Raw genomic sequence first — 23344 nt, 5'->3', positions numbered from 1 at the left:
TAATAGGCTGCTGGGGTCAGAGTTGCTGGACCAGGGCTGTGGCTATACACAGACACTCAGGGTGTGACCTGTATGCTGTTTGTGAGGAGCCCAGGTTGGGAGCTACAGACACCAAGCATTGTGAGGCACCCCAGATTGTAGGGTAAGTGGTCATAGAACACTTCACTGGTCTGGACTGCACCCTGGAATATCATAGCAGCTTCTGGGTGTGGCTTCAGAATTCACAATTAATCTGTCAGCCTCATAACCATCAAGTGTCTCAGTGAATGGAGAGAATGAAATAGTGACAAATATTTCTGAAAACTCTCTTGAAGATTCATATGTCTGCATGTAATACAAAAAAATAGGAAATATAATACATTTAATAAGTGTTCATTTTGTGCAGTGATTTGTTTACAGTGCCTTAGTTTCCCTTCAAGTAACTGTGCGCACTGACCCAAGGACCATTGAAATCAGTCATCTTGCGTAGGGAAAGTATGAAAGTACAGTATCTGTAGATCTACTGAATATTCCTAGGCCAGTGATGGATTCACTTACTTTTTCCAGTCAGGAGAAATACCAGTGAACTTATTAAAGCCCAAATGTGGGGCAAAAATATAGAATGAGGGACACACAAAACATACTCATTCAACAAACTCAACTGTGTAGGATTTATTCATTTAGTGTTAATAATGCTTTTCTGTAAACCACAATTTCATGATTCTTTATTTCTGAAATGTTCAACAGGTAAAGTGAGGGGGATGCCAAATGTGAGAGCAGCGCATGCAACTTGGGCCTGCCATGGAACTCGCTTGAATATGAGTAATTTTACCAGGTGTCCCATATTCAGCATAGGGAAATATGGTCACCCTAGTAAGTGGTGTAAGCTACACCAGCAAAAGCACTCTTGAGCCAGTATAAGCTGCACCTGTGTTAAGGGGAGTTTACCAGTTAACATTTCTAGTATAGACAAGGCCTAAACCAAGGGACGGTTGATAGGTATGTCAGGAGTCTTTCCCTCCATAGTTGGTGAATACAGCAATGCAGTGGAAGAAGCACGTGGTACAAGGACTTTTACTTTGTCTGGCGATCTGAGGCCTGGCCTACATCTAAAACTTCGGTTGACCTAGTTATGTTACTCCGGGGGTGTCAAAAATTCACACCTCTGAGAGGTGGAGTTAAGCGGACCTAAGCCTTGATTCTTGTGGATCTAGCTACTACCTCTCAAGGGAGTGGGTTTTCTACAGCAACAGAAAAACCCCTTCGGTTGCTGTAGTGTCCAAGCTGCACTGGTAGTGTCGATATAACCACCTAAGAACTTGTCTACACGTGACCAGCAGAGCTGTAGTGGTATAATTGTTCTACTGTAGCTATGCCAGTCAATTTTCCAGTGGAGACAAGCGCTAAGAGTAACTTGCGTTGAAGCCTACCTACAGCATAATAAGTTAGATGAGATTCAGTGTGAAAACTAATCAGAACACCGCGGTCAGTAATGTAAAAGGTACAGCTACCTCTTAGCACCTCTGAAGTCACACTCTATACCACTCCAGGCGTGCATGAGTAATCACTGTGTGAATTACCGAGAGCAGAGCATCATTTGAAACCATTTGTTGAAAATCAGTTCTCAGGTCGGTGTTCCAGTTAAGCAAGGGCCTCATTTAAACTACGTGCCAATTAATGGGATTCTACTGCATAGCCTTATACAGAGAAAGAGGTACCCCAACAAGCGGTGTATTTATCTCCAGTAGCCTCAGTTTGCCACTAAAAACAAAACACACATACCTCAGCAATTCTTTGTTCATATCCTACTGTTATAATATTTCTACCTTTACTGATTCTGTTGTGTGTTGCAGTGGGTTTGACCCTTCTGTAGGGGTATTCTGTTCTCATGGCTGAATCAAGCACCCTGTGTATTATATTGTGCTAAATCTTTTGTTCCAGATCTGTCAGTTCATTAGAAAGTGATTTTGAGAGATGCCGAAGGAGGGTTTTCATAATATTGGTTCTGTGTATTAAGGTGCACAGCCTTCTATAATAAAGAGTAGCAAACAAAAGGAAGAAATCCTAAAGTAGGTTTGTTCACTGAAATCAAGTGAATTGCTGAGATACATTCCAATGAAACAATCCATACATGCTACCAGTTAACAGCACCAGACCTACAAGACCTACAGAGACACGAAGGTGTTCTGAGCATAAGACTAGGAGGCAGGTAATGGTAGATTTGAATCCCAGCTCAGATAGTGACACCTTCTGTAGTTTTTTAGGGCAAGTCATTTAGGAACAAAGCAGGATATTGCCCTTAATCTCTGTGCCTCAGTTTCCCTCTGAGCACTATAGGGATAAAAAGAGTTACTAGGCAGATCTGTATTAGTATTAATTATTGCTGCAAGAATTCACATCAGCGAAGAGATTAAAATACATGTAGATATTGGGCCATATGTGGTTGTGGTATAAGGAGTCTCAGTTCTTAGGGAGGAAGTATTCCTTACTATTTTGTCTACACAGTGCCTAGCACAATGCAAACCTGATCACGGTTGGAACGAATAATAACAATTGTGCCCATTTATGTGGAGTTTAATTTGGCCTTACACATTGTAAAGTTGTTTTATGTCTATGCCAGCCAGCACAACTGATAGACCTGGTGGTTTGGGGACTTTCTGTTGAAATTGTAGGTGCCTTAATAATGAGGAAGCCTAGCACTTCACATCTTCCAAGCACATGAGAAACATTAAGTAACGTGAGCTTGCTCTCTCTCTCTCATTGCAGCCCAGGGACAAGTTAATACAATTTTGATAATACTACTAGTAAAATGTTACACACCTATTAAAAGCAGCTGATTAGATACCTAAGCATACAAAATATGGAATGATTAGATACCTAACAGAAGCTGCTTTTTGCTTTGCTGTGGATAGCATATGATCTAGAACAGATGTTGAATTTTACTTACCAGATGTTTTCATGGTGTTATGTGTTTTACTTTTCAATATGTCATCACTTCCAGATCAGAAAGGACTGTATTTACAGTACTAAAATGTATACATCAAGGATAAATAACTTTACTATGGTAAATGGGATCCCTTTTCAAAGGGATACTGAGAAGGAAACAGACATTTAGTTAGGAAGATCTTACACCATCACCTGTATGTAAGATGTTACTCATTAAACATTTCGTTTATTCTCACCAAATTCAAATATGAGATTCCCACAGGCTATAGCTTTAAACTGCTACCAGCTGATCAATCTTTGAATAACTGATGTAACTTCAGAGGCATGTAACTGAATACACTAAAGACTTTTGTCCATTACATTTTACTCTGAAAGTCTGCTTATGCAAAATCTGCCCTGATCACCTCAGAATGTAAGCATCAAGCTAAATTTGGAAGTATTCCCTGTATACTATACATTGGACAAGAAATATACACATTGTTCTCATCCCTCATTAGTCAGCAGAGCAAGTTGCTGTATAGTGCAGGGCTCTCATTTTCTATCAGAAGCTAGTATTGATCTATACAGCCTAATATTCCAAATATTCAAATTACACAGTTTTCTTGAATTACAGGTATTTTCTCATATTAATCTGAAAGCAAGAACACTTGTGTTGTTAACCGTTGCACACTGGTACTACCTATTTCTCGGAATCTTGGCATTAGACAATACTTCTGAGAACGATGCTAAATGTGATGAGGAACTTGTTGTCTCCAGTGGTGAGTTGGGTATCAAGATATGTGGTCTTCTCCTTAGTTAGATGCTAGTTCAGTTATTTGTACTGTGGTAACACTTAATAGCTCCAATCATGAATCTGGACCCTCTGAATCCTAGGCGCTGTACAAAAACATGGTCTGGTGCGTCCTCTGTTTCATACTGGCTCTCATTTTGTTCAAGGCAAGTGATAAGCTCTTCAAGGGAAGTTTCTCTGGGATTCCAAACTTGTCACATGACTAATTTTCATCTAAGAGAAGAATTTTACCATTTTGAAACATGAAATAGTCCATTCTCCCAGGAACCAGACTCTAATATAAACATAAAAGTCAAATAACACCAGGGTGTCAGGCTTTGGAACCCTGCGTGGGGATGCAGAGCTATTCTGGTGACTCATCCAGCCATCCAGACCAAAGGGGTCTCATTAGCTTCTACACAGTATGATTAAAAATTCTGAGGGCCTGATTCACATCTGTGTGAGATTAAACTCAGGCCCTGTGTGTGCGGCTGTGGAAAGAGACAAAGTGAGCAGTATAAAGAAGAACAGAAAGAAGCCTCGCAGCCAGGAGTCCTGGTGATAGCCAGCCCAGGAGGATCTCCCCTGTGGAGGGGATCCTTAAGTGGCAGAGAGCCACTGTAGGAAGGAAAGCCTATGCCATCATCATTCACATGGCTGGCATAGAGGACAAGGCCATGACTACCTGGCAATGCTTTGCTGCCACAAGAGTCCCTTGGCAAAGTGCATACCCATCATAAGAGTACATGAATCTAAGATTTTTAACGATGTACAGAAAAAAAAATGAAATGTTTGATGAAGGAGATTTTACATGCCCCATTTCTTGATGCCCATTATAAAGGGGAAATCTGAGCCCATGATACTTATATATTGATTACTGAATAAATACAGATTTTGTTAATTGTCTTATAATTGGGCTAAACCAATTCTACCAGGGCAGTTTGCATTATAAAAGCCAAACATCAAACAAATACCAACAATTGCAAATGAAGATGAGCAGGGCCCACAGAAATTCCAACAGAAGCATACAAATAAGGTGTTTGTCTGCTCATAAAGGGCTTATAATATGAATTTTCCACGGACTTCAATGAAAGCAGCCCCAGACTCAGAGGGAAACATTGTCAAAAGATCTTGTTTAATCTATCTAGATGTTTCTTGTGAGCCCATTGTGACACTGGCAGACCAGGTGCCGACTCATGCCAAGGTACGTAGGCTCTGTGGTTAGATGGTCGGCTGCGTGTGTGTGTGCTGCCTCAGCTCTGTGCAGACAGCCGACACCGCAGACCTCGAGCAAACCGCCCAATGACCACTGGATCTCTCTTCCTACTACATTCCCCCACTTTTTGTCTTTTTATAATGAGGGTCTCTTTGCTGCTTGGACCTTGGGAGAACAAGATTTCTAAGCATAAGCAAATGATCCCCAACCAGCTTAGCCTGGGTTAGCCCTAAAGGACATATAGAGCTTGCGTATTACAGGAGCTTCTATCACCCTTTGGAACCTAACTCTATAACTCATTTGTGTGTGTATGTTTACCTGCTATAACCTTGTAAATAACTCTTATTTCCTTTTCTTAGTTAATAAATATTAGATGGTTTATTATAGGATTGGCTACAGTGTTCTCTTTGGTGTGAGATCTAAGGTACAGTTGACCTGGGGTAAGTGACTGGTCCTTTGGGATTGGGAGAACCTGAATATTATTGTGATTTTTAGTGTAAGGGACCATCTTTCACAAAGGAAAGCTTGCTTGGGTGCCAAGATAGATCGGAGTACCCACAGGGACTGTCTGTGACTCCATGGTTAGGTTGTTATAGTGCCTGAGGATACTTGGTGAAATCTGTAAGTATAGAACTCACAAGAAGTTTGGGATTTGTGCCCTGCTTCTTAAAGCCTTCCCTGAGGTTATACTTCCTCATACTGTTTAGCCACTCCAGACAGCTTGACACCCATCACCAGTGTTTGGGTGTCTAATCTAGCCTATAACATACTCTCGCTAGTGCCATAAAGTTGAACAAATTTATTCATGACAAGTTAATGTGGCTGTGAAAGTGCTTACTCTGAGTAAGCAATTTCCAACAATTTCCATCCCACCATCAACCTCAGCCTGGACCAGTCCACACAAGAGATCCAGTTCCTGGACACTACGGTGCTAATAAGCGATGGTCACATAAACACCACCCTATACCAGAAACCTACTGACCGCTATGCCTACCTACATGCCTCCAGCTTTCATCCAGACCACACCACACAATCCATTGTCTACAGCCAAGCTCTATGATACAACCGCATTTGCTCCAACCCCTCAGACAGAGACAAACACCTACAAGATCTCTATCAAGCATTCTTACAACTACAATACCCACCTGCTGAAGTGAAGAAATAGATTGACAGAGCCAGAAGGGTACCCAGAAGTTACCTACTACAGGACAGGCCCAACAAAGAAAATAACAGAACGCCACTAGCCGTCACCTTCAGCCCCCAACTAAAACCTCTCCAACGCTTCATCAAGGATCTACAACCTATCCTGAAGGACGAACCATCGTTCTCACAGATCTTGGGAGACAGGCCAGTCCTTGCTTACAGACAGCGCCCCAACCTGAAGCAAATACTACCAGCAACCACACACCACACCACACAACAAACACACTAACGCAGGAACCTATCCTTGCAACAAAGCCCGTTGCCAACTGTGTCCACATATCTATTCAGGGGACACCATCATAGGGCCTAATCACATCAGCCACACTATCAGAGGCTTGTTCACCTGCACATCTACCAATGTGATATGCCATCATGTGCCAGCAATGCCCCTCTGCCATGTACATTGGCCTAACTGGACAGTCTCTACGTAAAAGAATAAATGGACACAAATCAGACGTCAAGAATTATAACATTCAAAAACCAGTCGGAGAACAAGTCAATCTCTTTGGTCACTCGATTACACACCTAAAAGTGGCAATTCTTCAACAAAAAACTTCAAAAACAGACTCCAACAAGAGACTGTTGAATTGGAATTAATTTGCAAACTGGATACAATTAACTTAGGCTTGAATAAAGACTGGGAGTGGATGGGTCATTACACAAAGTAAAACTGTTTCCCCATGTTTATTCCCCCTCCTCGCCCCGCTGTTCCTCAGACGTTCTTGTCAACTGCTGGAAATGGCCCACCTTGATTATCACTACAAAAGGTTTCCTTGCCCCCCCCCTTCCCCCCGCTCTCCTGCTGGTAATAGCTCATCTTAAGTGTACCCGCATGGCCCCACACTATGCCAACATTTTTATGGCTGATTTAGAACAACGCTTCCTCAGCTCTCGTCCCCTAACGCCCCTACTTTACTTGCGCTATATTGATGACATCTTCATCATCTGGACCCATGGAAAAGAAGCCCTTGAGGAATTCCACCATGATTTCAACAATTTCCATCCCACCATCAACCTCAGCCTGGTCCAGTCCACACAAGAGATCCACTTCCTGGACACTACAGTGCTAATAAACGATGGTCACATCAACACCACCCTATACCGGAAACCTACTGACCGCTATTCCTACCTACATGCCTCCAGCTTTCACCCTGACCACACCACACGATCCATCGTCTACAGCCAAGCTCTGCGATACAACCGCATTTGCTCCAACCCCTCAGACAGAGACAAACACCTACAAGATCTCTATCAAGCACTCTTACAACTACAATACCCACCTGCGGAAGTGAAGAAACAGATTGATAGAGCCAGAAGAGTTCCCAGAAGTCACCTACTACAGGACAGGCCTAACAAAGAAAATAACAGAACGCCACTAGCCGTCACCTTCAGCCCCCAACTAAAACCCCTCCAACGCATTATTAAGGATCTACAACCTATCCTGAAGGATGACCCAACACTCTCACAAATCTTGGGTGAAAGGCCAGTCCTTGCCTACAGACAGCCCCCCAACCTGAAGCGAATACTCACCAACAACCACATACCACACAACAGAACCACTAACCCAGGAACCTATCCTTGCAACAAAGCCCGTTGCCAACTGTGCCCACATATCTATTCAGGGAACACCATCACAGGGCCTAACAACATCAGCCACACTATCAGAGGCTCGTTCACCTGCACATCCACCAATGTGATATATGCCATCATGTGCCAGCAATGCCCCTCTGCCATGTACATTGGTCAAACTGGACAGTCTCTACGTAAAAGAATAAATGGACACAAATCAGATGTTAAGAATTATAACATTCATAAACCAGTCGGAGAACACTTCAATCTCTCTGGTCACGCAATCACAGACATGAGGGTCGTTATCTTAAAGCAAAAAAACTTCAAATCCAGACTCCAGCGAGAAACTGCTAAATTGGAATTCATTTGCAAATTGGATACTATTAATTTGGGCTTGAATAGAGACTGGGAGTGGCTAAGTCATTATGCAAGGTAGCCTATCTCCCCTTGTTTTTTTTTTCCCCACAACACCCCCCCCCCCCCCAAGACGTTCTGGTTAAACTTGGATTATTGCTGTGCACATTGTAAGATGAGCTATTGCCAGCAGGAGAGTGAGTTTGTGTGTGTGGTTTTTGGAGGGGTGTGTGTGTGTGTGTGGGGGGGGGGGGGTGGCGGTGGTGAGAAAACCTGGATTAGTGCTGGAAATGACCCACCTTGATTATCATGCGCATTATAAAGAGAGGTTTCAAAGAGGGATGGGCTATTACCAGCAGGAGAGTGAGTTTGTATGTGTGTCTGTGGGGGGGGGGGGGGCGGGGGGAAGGGTGAGAAAACCTGGATTTGTGCTGGAAATGGCCCTCCCTTGATGATCACTTTAGATAAGCTGTTACGAGCAGGACAGTGGGGTGGGAGGAAGTTTTGTTTCATGGTCTCTGTGTGTATATAATGTCTTCTGCAGTTTCCACAATATGCTATGCATCCGATGAAGTGAGCTGTAGCTCACGAAAGCTCATGCTCAAATAAACTGGTTAGTCTCTATGGTGCCACAAGTACTCCTTTTCTTTTTTCTTTCATCTTAAGTGATCACTCTCCTTACAGTGTGTATGGTAACACCCATTGTTTCATGTTCTCTGTGTATATAAATCTCCCCACTATATTTTCCACTGAATGCATCCGATGAAGTGAGCTGTAGCTCATGAAAACTTATGCTCAAATAAATTTGTTAGTCTCTAAGGTGCCACAAGTACTCCTTTTCTTTTTGCAGATACAGACTAACACAGCTGCTACTCTGAAACCAGTTACTCTGAGTGCTCATTCAACGACGCGTGCCCTGTTATAAACCACAGAAACCTGGTCATTGAAAACATTTTTAACGCATTTGGGCAGTAAATGCCCTCATTCATTCATAACTATAAAAACGTCCTGTTAATACTGTTTTGGGTACTTATCAGATATGAGGGATTCTCCAAAGTTTGGGTTCATTTTGGGCGAGCATTCTTGATACTTACCAGGCCTGGCTAAATCTGTTTCCTTAAAGATTCTAAAACTGATTTATCTTGTGCACATTATGTTGTTGCTGGGATTTTGCATGTTACACACTTTGCAAAAGGCTCAGGAACTCTTTTACTCTGTACTGCGGCATATGTATATGATTGAGACACTTTCTCGGGGCACCCAGAACTATGAACAACCTTCTTACCCCTTTGCCTTAGCAAAAGAGAGACTTGTGGAGCTAAACTGGATGACCACTCTTTGTCACCGCAGTCTGTTAGCCTTTACTTTGCCTTGCAGATAACACTTGGTGCACCCTAGTTCCTGGGCCTCCTGGAAAAGCATTCCCTAGGTGTATCCAGCTCCTATCACTGGGCACTCACAGAAATTACCAAATTCACTATCTCCAAAAAGACAGTGTAAACACCAGCTTGTCTGATTAAACTAAGAGTTCATACTTTGCTTCATATTAAAGCACTGAGAGCTACTTATGATAAAACAAAAGTTTATTAACAAAGGTAGAGATAAAAGAAAAGGAGTACTTGTGGCACCTTAGAAATTAACCAATTTATTTGAGCATAAGCTTTCGTGAGCTACAGCTCACTTCATCGGGTGCATTCAGTGGAAAACACAGTGAGAAGTGATGTAAGTGATACTGAGTAAGTGTAGTGGGAACAGAGTTGATTACAAACAAAACAAAAGCATAATCTGACTAAGCATAACTTTAGCAAGCTACTATACAATCTCTTGGCTAAAGCAGTTTTCTCACCCTCTTAAGTCCTTTTGCAGACTTTGCTGATTTTCAGTCAAACCAGGTTCCAGATCTTTCACGAATCATTCCCCTCTGCCAGGAGTGTTCCTCGGTGAAATGGAAAACAACATACCTTTTTTATTTCTCCTTAAATCTCCTCCAAACTCATTGTTATGGCCGGTGAGGCTAGACAACTCCCATTCTGGTTTTAGTTTCCAGTATCATCCCAGGCTAATTTCACATTCTATCTCCTCCCCACTTCCCCCCAGGTCAACCTGACTTTTCCTGTTGACTTATATGCAAATGCAGCTTCCTTTGTGTTTGGTTTTCTAATACTTAATTTACATTAGAGGCAGGGAGATAACTGGTTTCAGAGTAGCAGCCGCGTTAGTCTGTATCTGCAAAAAGAAAAGGAGGACTTGTGGCCATAAGTACTCCTTTCTTTTTAGGAAGATAACTGCCTTCCTTCATGTCTGGAGGAGAACCTGTTTCTCCCTGTGTCTGGTTTCAGACTTTTAAAGCATGATATCAGTAAGTATCCATAATTCCTTATACGGTGTTAATTCAAATGTTTCACAAAGATATTAGTAACCCTAGTGTCACTGGCTTTCATTTGATATATTTCAAGAGTCTTCTTGGCTGAACACCATGACAGTGACAAGTTAGGTGTAGTGAGTTTGCCAGACCTGACAAGAGTTGCTGATACAGAGTAATGAACCACCAATGAGCCTCTGTGTCTCAGTCATCTACCCTGCTCCCACTTAAGGTCCATGCAAAAACTCTCAACAGTGCAGGTTCAGGCCCTGTATGTGGTTGCATTAGAGTCCAATCCTGCCATCTTTACTCAATCGAAAACTCTCATTTACTTGAATATCTGTTTGCCTGAAAAAAAGATTTGAGACCTAATTTTATAACCCTTACTTGGTGGAGAATGAAATCCTGGCTCCATAGAAGTCAGTGGCAAAATTGCTCTTGATTACAATGGGGTCAGGCATTCACCTGCTGAATAATACAGTACCTTTATTCTGGGATCAGTTTCACAGATTTCAGGGACCACTCAAGGAGTAAGGTAGATTGCAAGTATAGTTAGGCTCTGAATAAGGACTTCAGAATTGAGTCCACTGTATAATTTTTCAGTGTGATGCAATAGCCACCCAGGATGAGCTGTAGTAGCACAGAGCATTTCACAAACAAGCAAAGCTTGATTTTGGTTTGGTCTGACTTGGTTAGCCTTGATCAGCCTTATCTAGGCATAACTAGACAAACTGAATATTCCCAGCTCTGTTCTGTCTTTAACAGCATTCATTTTTGGAAAGTGTGACGGCTTTCTTTTTATTGCACTAACTGTACTAAAAATGTGTCTTTAATATCAGTTCACCTTTTTTGGGTGATCTGTTTTAGAGACATTACATTCGTGTAGGACAAGGTGTCTGTAGTGGGTTTGTGCCTTGGGAAGTGTCAGAGAGAAAATGTGGTTTTTGTTTTTTCTAATTTTGTAGTGCTTTGGGGAAGTATAAAAAGGCATTAAAGACAAGAACAGGTTTAGAGAGACAGGCCGATGTGCAAGCGTCACCAACAGCAGAGGCAAATAAAGGACAGCAAGACAATATTGCTTTAGACAATCACTATTGACAAGTGATGATGCTTTCAATTTGTTTTATTTACATTATTAAACACACAAATGAAATGGACCTGATCCTGTAGAGCTCATTGAGCCAAAACTGCCATTGTAGTCAAGGGTGACTGAAGGATCTGTCCCATGAATCCATTGTATTTGCATGGTGATTTCTGTGGCTTTGTAACAGCTAAACCATTATCTCATTGTACAGTGTTTATGTGAATTTCAATCCAATCTGGGGAGAAAATCATAAAAATAAATGGAAAATGCCATTAGATACATTATGTGGCTCTTTAATGCTCTGAGACGCTCATTCTTGCAACCTAACCTTCAGATAATTAGGCATTGTTAATGTATTGTACATTGCAATAAATAACTTTGTTCAGAGTGGGGGACTCAGTTCAAAGAAACTTTTTTAATTCCAAATCTTCTAGACAAATTCAAGCTCAATCAAATATCCTCTACTTAATTCCCTCCCTTCTTTTTGCGCACGTTTATTTTAATGCACACTAGGAACAGTGGGCTTGGAAGGTGATTATTTTCCAGAGATAAGTTTGGCATGCAGTTTGCTAGGATGCTCTTATTCCACTTTCATCAGCAATTTTTTCTCCTCCTTCGTAGTACTGTGTTTTGGGAGGAAAGCTGAAGACTTCCTGCTGTCTTTCTTCCCCTCCCTCACGTAGCATTGATTTGTTGTCTGATTTAAATACGGAGTTCAATATTCAGGTAGGTAAGTGCAACATAAATAAAATGGTATCTTCTGCGGAGCCACAGGGGCTCTCTCTTCCTGAGAGCTGATATAACTTAGGACAGGCGAGGCAACCGCATAAATATTATTCGTGCCTTATCGCACCCAAACAGTAAACCACACTGGGCTGGTGGAAGACAGCTGGGCGTGGGAAGAAGAGAGGAAAACACACCCTAGGAGCTTTTGCAGCTCCAAGTTGGGGTGAAGGGTTCTAGTCAGATTTGCCTTGGTGTGACTCTGGAAAATTGGACCAGCGCTGCCCGCTTCAACACACGAGATCACCGAGTGAAAAGAGGACGGTTTTCCTGAATGGGGAGGAACGGAGATTTCATTTTGAGGATCCATCAGCCTCTGAGCAGGGGGATGGCAAGATGCTGTCTTCCCTGGGTTTGATTTCCTGACGAGCAGAGGAGGGAAGAGCGGACTCTTTGGCTGGGGAGGAGGGCATGGAAGAGAGGGACTGTTGATCTATCTGGGAAGGGGATCTCTCTCTCTCCCTGCTTTGCCACAATGTCCGTGATGATTTCGGCTCACGAGAAGGTGACCACCTCCTTCTCCACAGCAGCCACAGCCGTCAGCAAGCTGGTAGGTGTCCTTCCATCTAATGCTCCCTGCAATCACAAACCTCCCGGTTCACTGACCTCTCAAGTGTACCTGAACCAAGAGCTCAACAGAGGGTGCGTGTTTTGTGCAGTTGCTGCTTTTTGATCCAGGCTGTGCAGACGGAGGGAGCCTCCTTTAGTGCATTGTGTAGGGAGAAACTTTTCTGTGAGCTCGGTATCCTTGCTTTGTTTCGCTGATTAGTAGCAGGTAGCTCCATTGTGGTGTGGTGTGCCTGGGAAGGGAACTTTGCTAGCGGGCGAACATTATCCGAACTTGATTCTGTCTTAAATACAGGAGCCAGGAGCAGCTCAGATAGAATCATAAAATGGAAGAATACATGAATCTCCAGGATGCAGTTTCACTGTTTCAGCGAGCCACAAATTACAATGCAAATTGCATTCTTTCCCCCTCCTCCCGCGGCATGAAAAAGGAGAGTCAGCTTAAAGCTGAGGGTGATGTATAGAGAGGTGGTGAATGGTGCGAGGTGAATTACTCCATTCATTCAAAACAGCAGCCCCAGCGTTTCTGCATTTGCGAAGTCTCCAGCTCAGCATTTCCCCCTGGCATACTGTGTGTGCCTTTCTTAAAAAAAGGGAGGAGCGGGATCAAAATTGGGGTGTGTGTGTGTGTGGGGGGGGGAATCCCGCGAAGAGAGAGACCAGGGAACCCCCCCAAAAGGCATTAGATTGGGATTTAATGCACAGCCTTTTCTTAGAGCACGGGTGAGACGTGGATGGCTTCTGAGAGTCCTGCTGCTTCCTTGCCCACGTGCACTTTGTGGGGCCCGTCGCGCCGTCCTGCACCATAAATCAGCAACGGATCTTATTTTCCCGGGTCTCTGACACCAGCCCCGCAGCCGGGGAGCTGTGCCTGGGGGCCATCCAAGCCCTCAACAGGCTGCATCGCGCTGTCCTAAGTCACTGGCCGAGCGGCTCCTTTGCACCCCGGGGGGAGGGGGGGGCAGGCGCTCAGGCACGCGGACCCGTTAACACAGGCGGCTTTGGGAGGTCAGGCTCTGTGTCTTTAAGTCGGAAGGGCAGAGCATGCTGCTATTTGCTCCCCTCTCCCGCGCGGTGCGTGAAACTGCAGCCCAGTCCAGGGCGCCCCCTGGAGGAGTTGAGCCTCCCGTGCACGCTGCAGGGTCGTTACACTCCCCCGTTCTTTGCCCCGCCGCTGGCTGAGAAAGCCGCAGCTCGGGGCCAGGTTGGAGAGGCTCCCCCAGGCGGCAGTGTCATTCGCAGCCGGTAGATTGGAGTTGGGACGGTTTTAAATGGACAAATTATTTGCTTGACTGCAAAGCAGCCGGGGTTCACCCCCTCCCCCCACACCTGAGCGATTTCTGCCACCAGCAAATGTTGGTGTAATGCTTGGCAATTATGATGATTGTAAAGGAAAGACCTCTCCAACGCACACCTGCTGCTCGCTGATGCTCTTAGGTGGGAGCTCGGAAGGCTGCTAAACCACAGGGTACTTCTGAGGTTATATTTGTCACCTGCAGCTCTGATCACTTAAAATACCTACAGAAAAGCTTTTTTAGAAGCCTGAGCCATAACTTTCAGGTAGGAGACAGTGTAGGGGGAAGGCACTCTTCCATACTGGGCATGAATAGCACTTGGATCACATTTCAGCACTTCCACGGCGCTTTTAATCTTCCAAGCCCTTGACTAACAGCAGCTAGTAAGTGGGTTGGAAACATGTTTGGTTTGTTTTATTTTGACTCCTACCAAGAGGAATGTATTTTCCCTGATTTTTAAACTGTTTTTCCTGTTATGATTTGAAAACAGATCAAAATTAATCTCAGGGCTTTTTCTTATTTAGTTCTTTACGGTAACACCGTAACCAAGTTGAATTTGTATCCCATCTCTCATATAAACTGCATGCTTTGCAGAGTTAAATAACAGCCAGAGCATTAAATTGTAAGTAATGGAGGAGGCAGAGACAAATTAAGAGCTGCAGGCAAGAGAAAAATAATGCTTTCTGCTGAGATTTGAAAATAGATGGTTTAGGCAACTATTAATATTATTTATATTCCATTAGCTCCTAGGTGCTCCAGGCTGGGACCACGGCCCCACTGTGTTACAGGCACAGCAAGACACAGCCCTAGCCCCAAAGAGTTTACAATCTTGACTGAAGACAAGATGCCACAGGTGGATGAAACAGACAAATGAATAAGGGGTGGGGGAGATGATGTAACAATAATATGACCAATCACATTGGCTAGCTGTGTTCATAGTATAGCTCCCCAGCTGCCCTAGACTGGCAGCAGCATGGCATAAGAGGGTTTAAGGAGAATAAGGTGATGGTGGGGTGACTCTGGATTTTTTTTGAGGGAGCTTGTTACATCCATGGAAAAAAGCAGTGAGCGGGAGGGATACAGGAAGGCTGTGCATAAGAACAGGGGATGCAGAGAAGGTCCTCCCACTAGCAGGGCCTAGATTGTGCAAAGAGACAGAAATTAGTCTGGTGGCAGATAGGTGGAGGGCAGCAATGGCAGAAAAGATTTGTGTAATAGGCTGGGGCAAACAAGAATGAGGGCATCTTGGCTCTGGAAATCATGGGGAAGCCAATGGAGTCACATTTCCAACTTCCTTTTGCAAGCCTCCCCCTACATATTTAATCATGTTGTCTGATATAGGAGTAAGTGACGGGTGAGATTGTTAAAATTAGGAGTGTGTGCTTGCACAGATACATGTGTGAGCACAAACACCCCATGTGCATGTGCAAATCAGACATTTTAATGGCCAGTTATTTAATGCAGTTGGCATGTATGCATGCATATAGCTGACTTTTACATGCACGTAGAATATTTGTGTACAAAAGTTAGTCATGGATAAATGTATGCAGGCACTTGGTCATACCTAACTATGATAGTTGGTTGCAGTTCCTACTACATCAACATCTAGACACTGTGGGCAAGAAGCACAGTTGTGCTCATCGGTAAGTCACACAGCTTTGTATAATAGAATCTGATGGAATATAGCTTTAGAATATTGCAGTTATCTATTCATTTTTTTTGTTTTTTTTTAATTGCAACCAAGATTGCCACTAAAGACATGACTGTGGGATCCGGATCTTGGTATGACATCTGACCTGAAGTCTTGTATTACCTATATCTTTCAATAGTAGACTGTCCTTAGAATAGCACTGCCTTTAGGTACAATCCCAAATCCTTGTGTGGGACTTGGACCCACAATTATCCAGACAAAAGAGGAAAGTGTTGCCAGCTGAACCATACTGCCTTTTTCAGATGAGACAAAATCAATATATGGAAAATGAATTAATAAAATTTCAAATATTAAATGTTTGTATGAATAGTTAATTTTGTTCATTAGTAACAAAATGTTGATCTAGTACAGTTAGATAATGTTGGCATTTAATACATTACTCTGATCACTTTGCAAACATTTCAAGCTTAGCTCTTCACTGCTTTGTGCCTTAAGCAGTCACTAATATCCAGGTACGCTGCCACATCAGAGTGGTTGTGATTTATACTCACTTTGCACAAGTGCATATCGTTTCATGTACTGCATGCTAGGTAATAACATAAGGGGACTCCATGTTTCTTGAACTAAACTGGCTCTTCATTAAGAGAACTATTTACAGAGATGCCAGCCATGGGCAAACGGACTGACTTCCTGGTGCCTCTCCAATCTCTTCCCTCCTGCAAACTGTGCTCCTCCTGCCAAGTTCCATGCAGTTTTCTACATAAATGACTTAAGTTGCCAGGCAGCACAGAACTAGGCCCTTAATCTTATTTCTTGGGTGGAAACTAATTCATGAAGATTGGCTGCAACTTTGCAAATCTGTCTGTCATGTTCCTGGCATAAATCTAGAGAGTTAGAAATGAAACATAAATATTCTTCCTGAAGGGTTGCAATGTAACGCTACTTTATTTCTTAGAATTCAGAAATCTACTGCACAGCTACCAAATACAGGGAGAGACATAGGAGGCTGCTACCTAAGGCAGAAAAGCACAACTCAACCTATGTTGCCCCAGACTGCCTCTTTTGCAGACTGAGTGCTGAGGATAGATCGCATGCTCCCCCTAGGCTGTAAGAAGGACCACAAAACCCCTTAGAATTTAAAGTGATAGCTTGTAATTTTAACAATTTTCAACATCTTCCACTGTCTATCCATCTCTTGATGTTGGTGATCTCCACAATTATCCCTTTTTGCATAAGATTATTGAGAAAGTGATGAGGTAACTTTGGTGTAATCTGGACCTTAGATTTTCTCAGTCCGGTTTTTAGTAAGAAGACTGCACTAATTTGGTTGTGGGTGTCTTTCTGTTGATTTCAGGGGGCTTTGGATCACGTCCCCAATGATGGACAAGGTCAACTTTTCTGTTAATAGCCTTTGATGTCACTGACCTAAAGTTTTGTTGACTCTTGCACAGACCTTCGTTAGTGTTGTGGAGTAAGCATATTTATTCTAGGGAGTGAGTCCTTAAAACTGACTGCTCAGCTGATCAGTGTCTAATTGATGGACATGTGTGGGGACAGGAAGGAATTTTTCCTGCATGTCAGATTGGCAGTGACTTGGGGAGGTTTTGCTTTCCTCTGCAGCATGTGGGTGCGGGTCACTTGCCAGGATTATCTGGATATATCTCACTTAATCAGTTCCCTGCCACTGCAGGGGCCTTGAGCACTGGTGCACTTCAGTGCCTTCTATACTCTGTCTGTGGCATGTGATAGTTTAGCCTCCTATGGGTTGTAATACTTTGGTCTCATTTCAGTCGTTGGCTGTAGTGTGCGGGTGCTGGTGGCCTGTGATACACAGGAGGGCAGACAGGATGATCTAATGGTCCCTTCTGGCCTTAAACTCTGAACTTTAACATTGGCCAAATGTACAAATTCAGGCTTGAATATGTGGGGGAGAATAGCCTGTGGGCAGAGCCTGATTAAGATTTATTGGGGTTCTGGGCACAAAGAACATTTGAGCCCCCCACATCCCCCTCGCCATGGGGCTCCTCCTCTTCCCCCTAAGGCCCCACCCCCTGGCCAGACTAAGTGGGAGTCGGGCCATGGTAAGAGCCACCCAGGGAGCCCAGACCGCTGTGGGGAGCCCCGGACCCTCCACTTGCCCGGGGTAGCATGCCTCGGGGGGCAGGGATGTGGGACATCCTCCCAATCAGGGCAGTTGGAAGGTCCAGCTCCCCACAGTGGCTCAGGCTCCCCGGGCAGCTCTTCCCATGGCCTGACTCCGGCTTCCATCCTGGCCAGAGGGTAGGCCCTTGAGGGGAAGAGGAGGAGCAAGGGGCAGGGCCACAGTTCCAGCAACAGTGTCCCCCCACTTTCACACAGGTTCTAGCGCTCCTGTGGGGACCCCCAAATTGACCAGGGCTCCTGGGCATGGTGTGTTTATCCACCACTGTCTGTGGGGAACATATTTGCATAAACCCAAATGTATTTGATACTTAGATCATCATTGTTTGTCAAATCTCAATTGTCTTGTCATTGCCTTGCACTCCCTCCATCCTATGAGGTTGAATCTTATCTTAACTCAGATTGTCAGAAGCTGGGAATGGGTGACGGGGTGGATCATTTGATGATTACCTGTTCTGTTCATTCCCTCTGAAGCCCCTGGCATTGGCCACTGTCAGAAGACAGGACACTGGGCTAGATGTACCTTTGGTCTGACCCAGTATGGCTGTTATGTTCTCTGCAGGACAGGGACTGTCTCAGCATTGCCAGTCCTTGCTCCTGGAGTCATGTGAGAATCTCAGATTTAATTATTTCTTTTAAAGGAAGTTCCTAGCCCCCCACACCAACTGTGGCAAAAAGCTTGCAACCTGAAAGGTTCAAAAGCCCAAAAGCAAATAAAAAGAACTCTAAAGTATAAGTGGTTTGTTTTTTTATTGAAATTATGGTTTTAAAGCCAATCTCATGATTTTGGGGTGAGGGTGGCGGGAGACAAGCTTTATTTTTTTGCTTTATTTATTTATGTTACTTTTGAAAATTTGGAGTTGGCAAATCTGCTGCCTTTCTTTTATGTGTTCATATGGTACTTGTCTCAGTGGGGCTGTGTCCTCTAGGTGCTACTACAATACAAATAATAAACAACAACTTAGTAAAACTGGCAGGAAAAGTATGGAGAAAACACACGTACACAAGACCCCAGGGGAAAAACGCTCCAGTTTATAAGTGTAAAATAATATTTAAAGTTTTTCTCCAGCATGAACATATGACATTACAACAAGGTAATAAATCTCCAGTAGACTTTTAAAAGTTTAATTGCAACAGGTGCTATCAAAGAGATAAATCAAATATGTTGTCATTAATTACAAGTTATAACACATTGTTCCAGATGCACGGCATACCAATGGCTGAATTCAGAAAGCACAGGAAGGCATAAAGTGATATTTCCCTGTAAATAAATAATACAGAAATTCTTCTACTGGCTTAAGTTAACATTTATAGTATTGACATTGAGTAGTTCCTAGGATCCCCAGTCATGGACCAGAACCTAACTGTGCTAGGTGCTGTACAAACACAGAATACAAAGACGGTCCCAAAGAGCTTACAATTTAAGTAGACCCCACGGTTCCCAAATGCAAAGAGAATTCCACCCAGCAAACCATGCAGTTTTTGCAAAATTGTTACATTTTGGTGATGCATTTTGCCCCCCTCCACAGGCTGGGCCCCAATGCAGCTGCCAAACACTGCAGATCTTGAGGGATATGCTAGCAGGCAAGGCCATCCTCCTTGGAGTCTCTGGCTCTGCTTTGGTGACCTGTCTTCCCCCATGGCTCCCTGATAGCTGGATACCAACTGTGTAGAACTGGGTGCTGTGTTGAAGCACTTGAAAAGTTTGGCCCAGATTGTAGTTTATTTTAAAAATAAAATAATTAGAACCTAGAGTCTGCAGGTTCTTGCACCTGGGTAGACCACATGGCCCTCTGTTGGCTTAATGGGATGTGCCATGGGGGCAACTGTCACCCACATGCAGGATTCAGGCCCAGTTTTGTTTTCATTTATGTGGCAGGATCGAAGTGTTGCGGGGGCTATTTTTCCTGTAAAAGTTATTGATATCACAAATCCCTAAACATGAACAAGGGGCTATAGTCCACAAACTGTAATAGGAAATCATCAACTGGTGCAGGAGAAGTAGCACCCTGCTCACAGGTCTTGGCAGATTAAAATGCTTTCATTTAAAATGTATTGGACCACGCCTGGCCCCTTGATATGTAAAGTTCAAGTTTGCACGTTTTCTGTTGATGACTGGGGTTATTAAACTGTTTAAATTTTTAGGGTACATAATTTCTCCTTGAAAGCCCTGTGAAGCCATGACTATAAATATGTTCAAAATGTGACGGTTACAATTCATATGTACTTCAGACAGCATATTGCTTTTAAATAGATTTGTGACTGAGGAGTTCTATAGTCTTGCTAAATTTAATAATATACTGAAAAAAAAATCACAGGGTTATGCCTTCCATGTTCCCTGCACGTCATTCTGGGACTGAAAGGAAGTAGCACCAATACATTTCCCAAAACTTTTGCCATCTCACCAGTAGAAACTAGAAATGAAAAATCTGTTGGACGTGGCTTTCAAAAAGTGGCCTGTATTTTTGTACACGCAACTTTATCCTCACACAAATCTTTGCCCACACTTTATCAGTGGGGATAGAGTTTTCACATGCTAAACCCATGGCTAGTGATAGTTCACAAGTAGTTTGCATGCACAAAGGGCGATCAGGTTGTTGGCTTTACTGGAAAATCAGACCCATTAGGTCTTCTGTTACATCTGCCTTGCAAGAACACAGTGGTTCAATGACCACCACTTCTCTCCTGTTCATCCTTCAATCCCTCAGCAGCTTAGCAAACTAAACAGAAACTCAACCTTTTGCAAAGCTCTGAAATGATCAGGTAGAGATAGATAGACGTTTTTCCTCTTCTCATTTTGCACTTCTGGCTTCGAGCCACAGTGTGCACCAGAAGAAATGAAGCTACATGAGTGAAGCTGTCTCTGCAGTATTTTCAGCTGGAAACCTTCTAAGAACCTGTTCTGCTGAGGGTCTGCTGCCACCCACCCACTCTGACTCCTGCCCTCCCCTTCATCCTTTGGCTTCTCGCCATTGTGTTTGCCCACCACAGCCTGATGGCAGCACATCTCTTTGGAAGCAGATATGTCTGCCCATGCTCTCTAAGTGGTGGTTGTGGGTTCCAGAAACTTTTTATCCTTCAGCATCACTCCTTGGAGAATACAGGAGTACTGTGTTCTGTTTGGGGATGTTTGTGAAATTACCCATGCAACAGTTATCTTAAAACAAGATTTATTAAAAACAGGGAGAAAATGGAATTAAAACAAAATAAATGGTTTGCTTAACATATCTAGATGTACATTTCACAAGCTAAACAAGAGAAGGCATTCTCATCTTAGCTACAGAGACAAAATACCTTCTGTCTTTGACCCTTCTGATCAGTCTGTCAGCATTGTTTGCTATCCAGAGACCAATACTAGCTCAGATCCAGAGATTTCTATCATCAAGTCCACTCCTCAATTGCCCCAATCTAGGCTGCTGCCCTCACTTTCGAAAACCGTTTTCTCCAGTTACCTACATGTACAGTAAGATGTGTTTTCACTGCTTTCTCAAGCAGATGGACTATTAAGGATACAAAGACCATTTATTGATGGTAAATACCTATATTTCAAAGGCTTAATAACCCAGCTTGGTTACCATTTTCCATAGACCATTTGCCTAGTTTCAGTCAGACCTCTAGCTAAAACCCCATAAGCAATTTTTCTTTTGCTAAGAAGTAGAATTAGGGGCTCTGTTGCAGGGTATGCACGCCCTGTCCTCCTTTGGGGCAGAGTGCGATCCCTCTGGGGTTACAGCCTACCAGATTGTCCTTTGGCTGAAAACCGCATGGCCTAGCAGCTGGAGTCAATATGACTGCCCTTAGGGTCAGGTCTGTGTGGCCTAGTGGCCGGAGTCAGGGAAGCGGGCCGTGGTGGGGGACCTGGGCCCTCCCTCTCCATCAGGGCCCATCCCAGGGCCTAGTCAGCAGAGAATCCTATCGCAACATGCTGACCTTGCTAGGGTGATAGATACCACTCCCCTTTCCTCCCTGGGCCACTTTCTACCACGGTTCCTGAGGTAGCAGCCGCTATGCTGTCGGGACCTCCGGGCTCACTGGTGGGGTTAACTCCCTGAAACTCCGGTTCTCGGCCGCTCGCTCAGGGTAGCAGGTCACCAGTCTGGTCTCTGGGTACTCAGGCTCCTGCAGCCCCCAGCTGTAGCAGCTCCTGGCCTAGAACCTCCACCAAGCATGCTCTCTCTCCTCAGCCATCAGCCTAGAATGAGCTGGGCTGCTCCCTTTTATACTGTGGTAGCAGTTGGAGCATGCCCAGCACAGCCTGAAGGGCAGGATGTCCATTGCCCATAATGTGGAGTTAACCCTATCTTGCCCAGTGCGGGGTATGCACATCCCGTCACAGGCTGTTCCCCAGACTCTCGAGTACTGGTTTCCAGTGCAGTTTTATACACTTAGATCTGAGGTGACCCATAACTCCAGACTTGATTGCTTTTGCACATCACTGCTTTTAAGTCTGTCTCCATTGCACCACATCTGACTAACTGCAGCAGATTAAGAGAGAAGAGTATGAATTACCAACAGCCATAGTGAGACAAGTTTCCTTACAGCACACCAAGCCTGCTGGACTCCCCACAGGACTTGTCTCAGACACTGGTTAAATCTTCCTCTGCCAGCAAGTCACATCACTGGAGACAACAAAGGGAAACAAGGAAGCATTGCCAGACTTAGCAAGATATATTGTAATGTAAGAGGTCTCACTTTCAAGAATTGCCTCACAATGTTGCTGCTCTTAGGTTTTCAAAGAAGCCTGCAGATGAGATTTGGACATTTAACTGCCTTAGGCTCCTTTCAAAACCCCCAGCCTCAGTTTAAAAGAGGAGAAGATTTAATCATGTATTCTTGGTCCAGCTCTTACACACCCTTGAATCCGTGCCCCTGACGAACTGGGACAAGAAACTCTTCTACACAGGTCATCTCCAAGGAAGACTCATCCAATGAACTGAGCCTGGAAGAATTCCCCAGGAAATTTAGGAAGCAATGGCTAAAGGGCTGAGTTCAGACCTCTTGTCTTGCTTGCTCATCTCCACTGAAGAAGCCGCTTAAATACCCCTTTTGGACCTGTGGGGGGTAAAGGAAAAGGTCTCCTCTAGAAAATTTGCCTCATTTATATAAAACTGTTTTCCCGATAATTTCTCCTTTTCCAGCCTGGCCTTAGATATTTATGGGAGAATTAACTCCAATTGCTGAGAGAAGAAAAGACCAAAGAGCAGGTATTTCCCAGTCATCCCTCAATCAAGGCATTACTGATGAGCATGGGATCAGCTCCAGGTTCTGAATTCTCCCTCCCACTCAGACAGAAGCCATTTATTGTCTACCATCTGGGAAGAAAGAAGTGTGGGGGAAGGAGCTGGCAAACACATTTGGAGATGGAGGGTCAGTTCTGTGCTCCGGAATTCTGAAAATAAAGACCTC

The 23344-nt window shown here is 43.9% G+C and overlaps 1 protein-coding gene across 4 annotated transcripts in view; it reads left to right on the top strand.

The window, feature by feature from the left end:
* The window catches only part of DPP6 (dipeptidyl peptidase like 6), a 783294-nt gene that overhangs the window by 128008 nt on the left and 631942 nt on the right, over nt 1–23344 (top strand). The window contains exon 1 of one of the 4 annotated variants that reach the window (XM_074946291.1): nt 12726–12815. The exons of the other annotated variants lie outside the window; for them this stretch is intronic. Within the exon in view, the coding sequence (XP_074802392.1) occupies nt 12741–12815 (75 nt within the window). The 5' untranslated portion in view covers nt 12726–12740. Of the gene's footprint in view, nt 1–12725; nt 12816–23344 lie in introns of those variants that run through there. 4 annotated transcript variants of the gene reach the window in all.

Source organism: Natator depressus, chromosome 2, assembly GCF_965152275.1.
Source record: "Natator depressus isolate rNatDep1 chromosome 2, rNatDep2.hap1, whole genome shotgun sequence".
Taxonomy (NCBI): domain Eukaryota; kingdom Metazoa; phylum Chordata; order Testudines; family Cheloniidae; genus Natator; species Natator depressus.
This window is presented reverse-complemented; position numbering and strand designations above follow the sequence as displayed.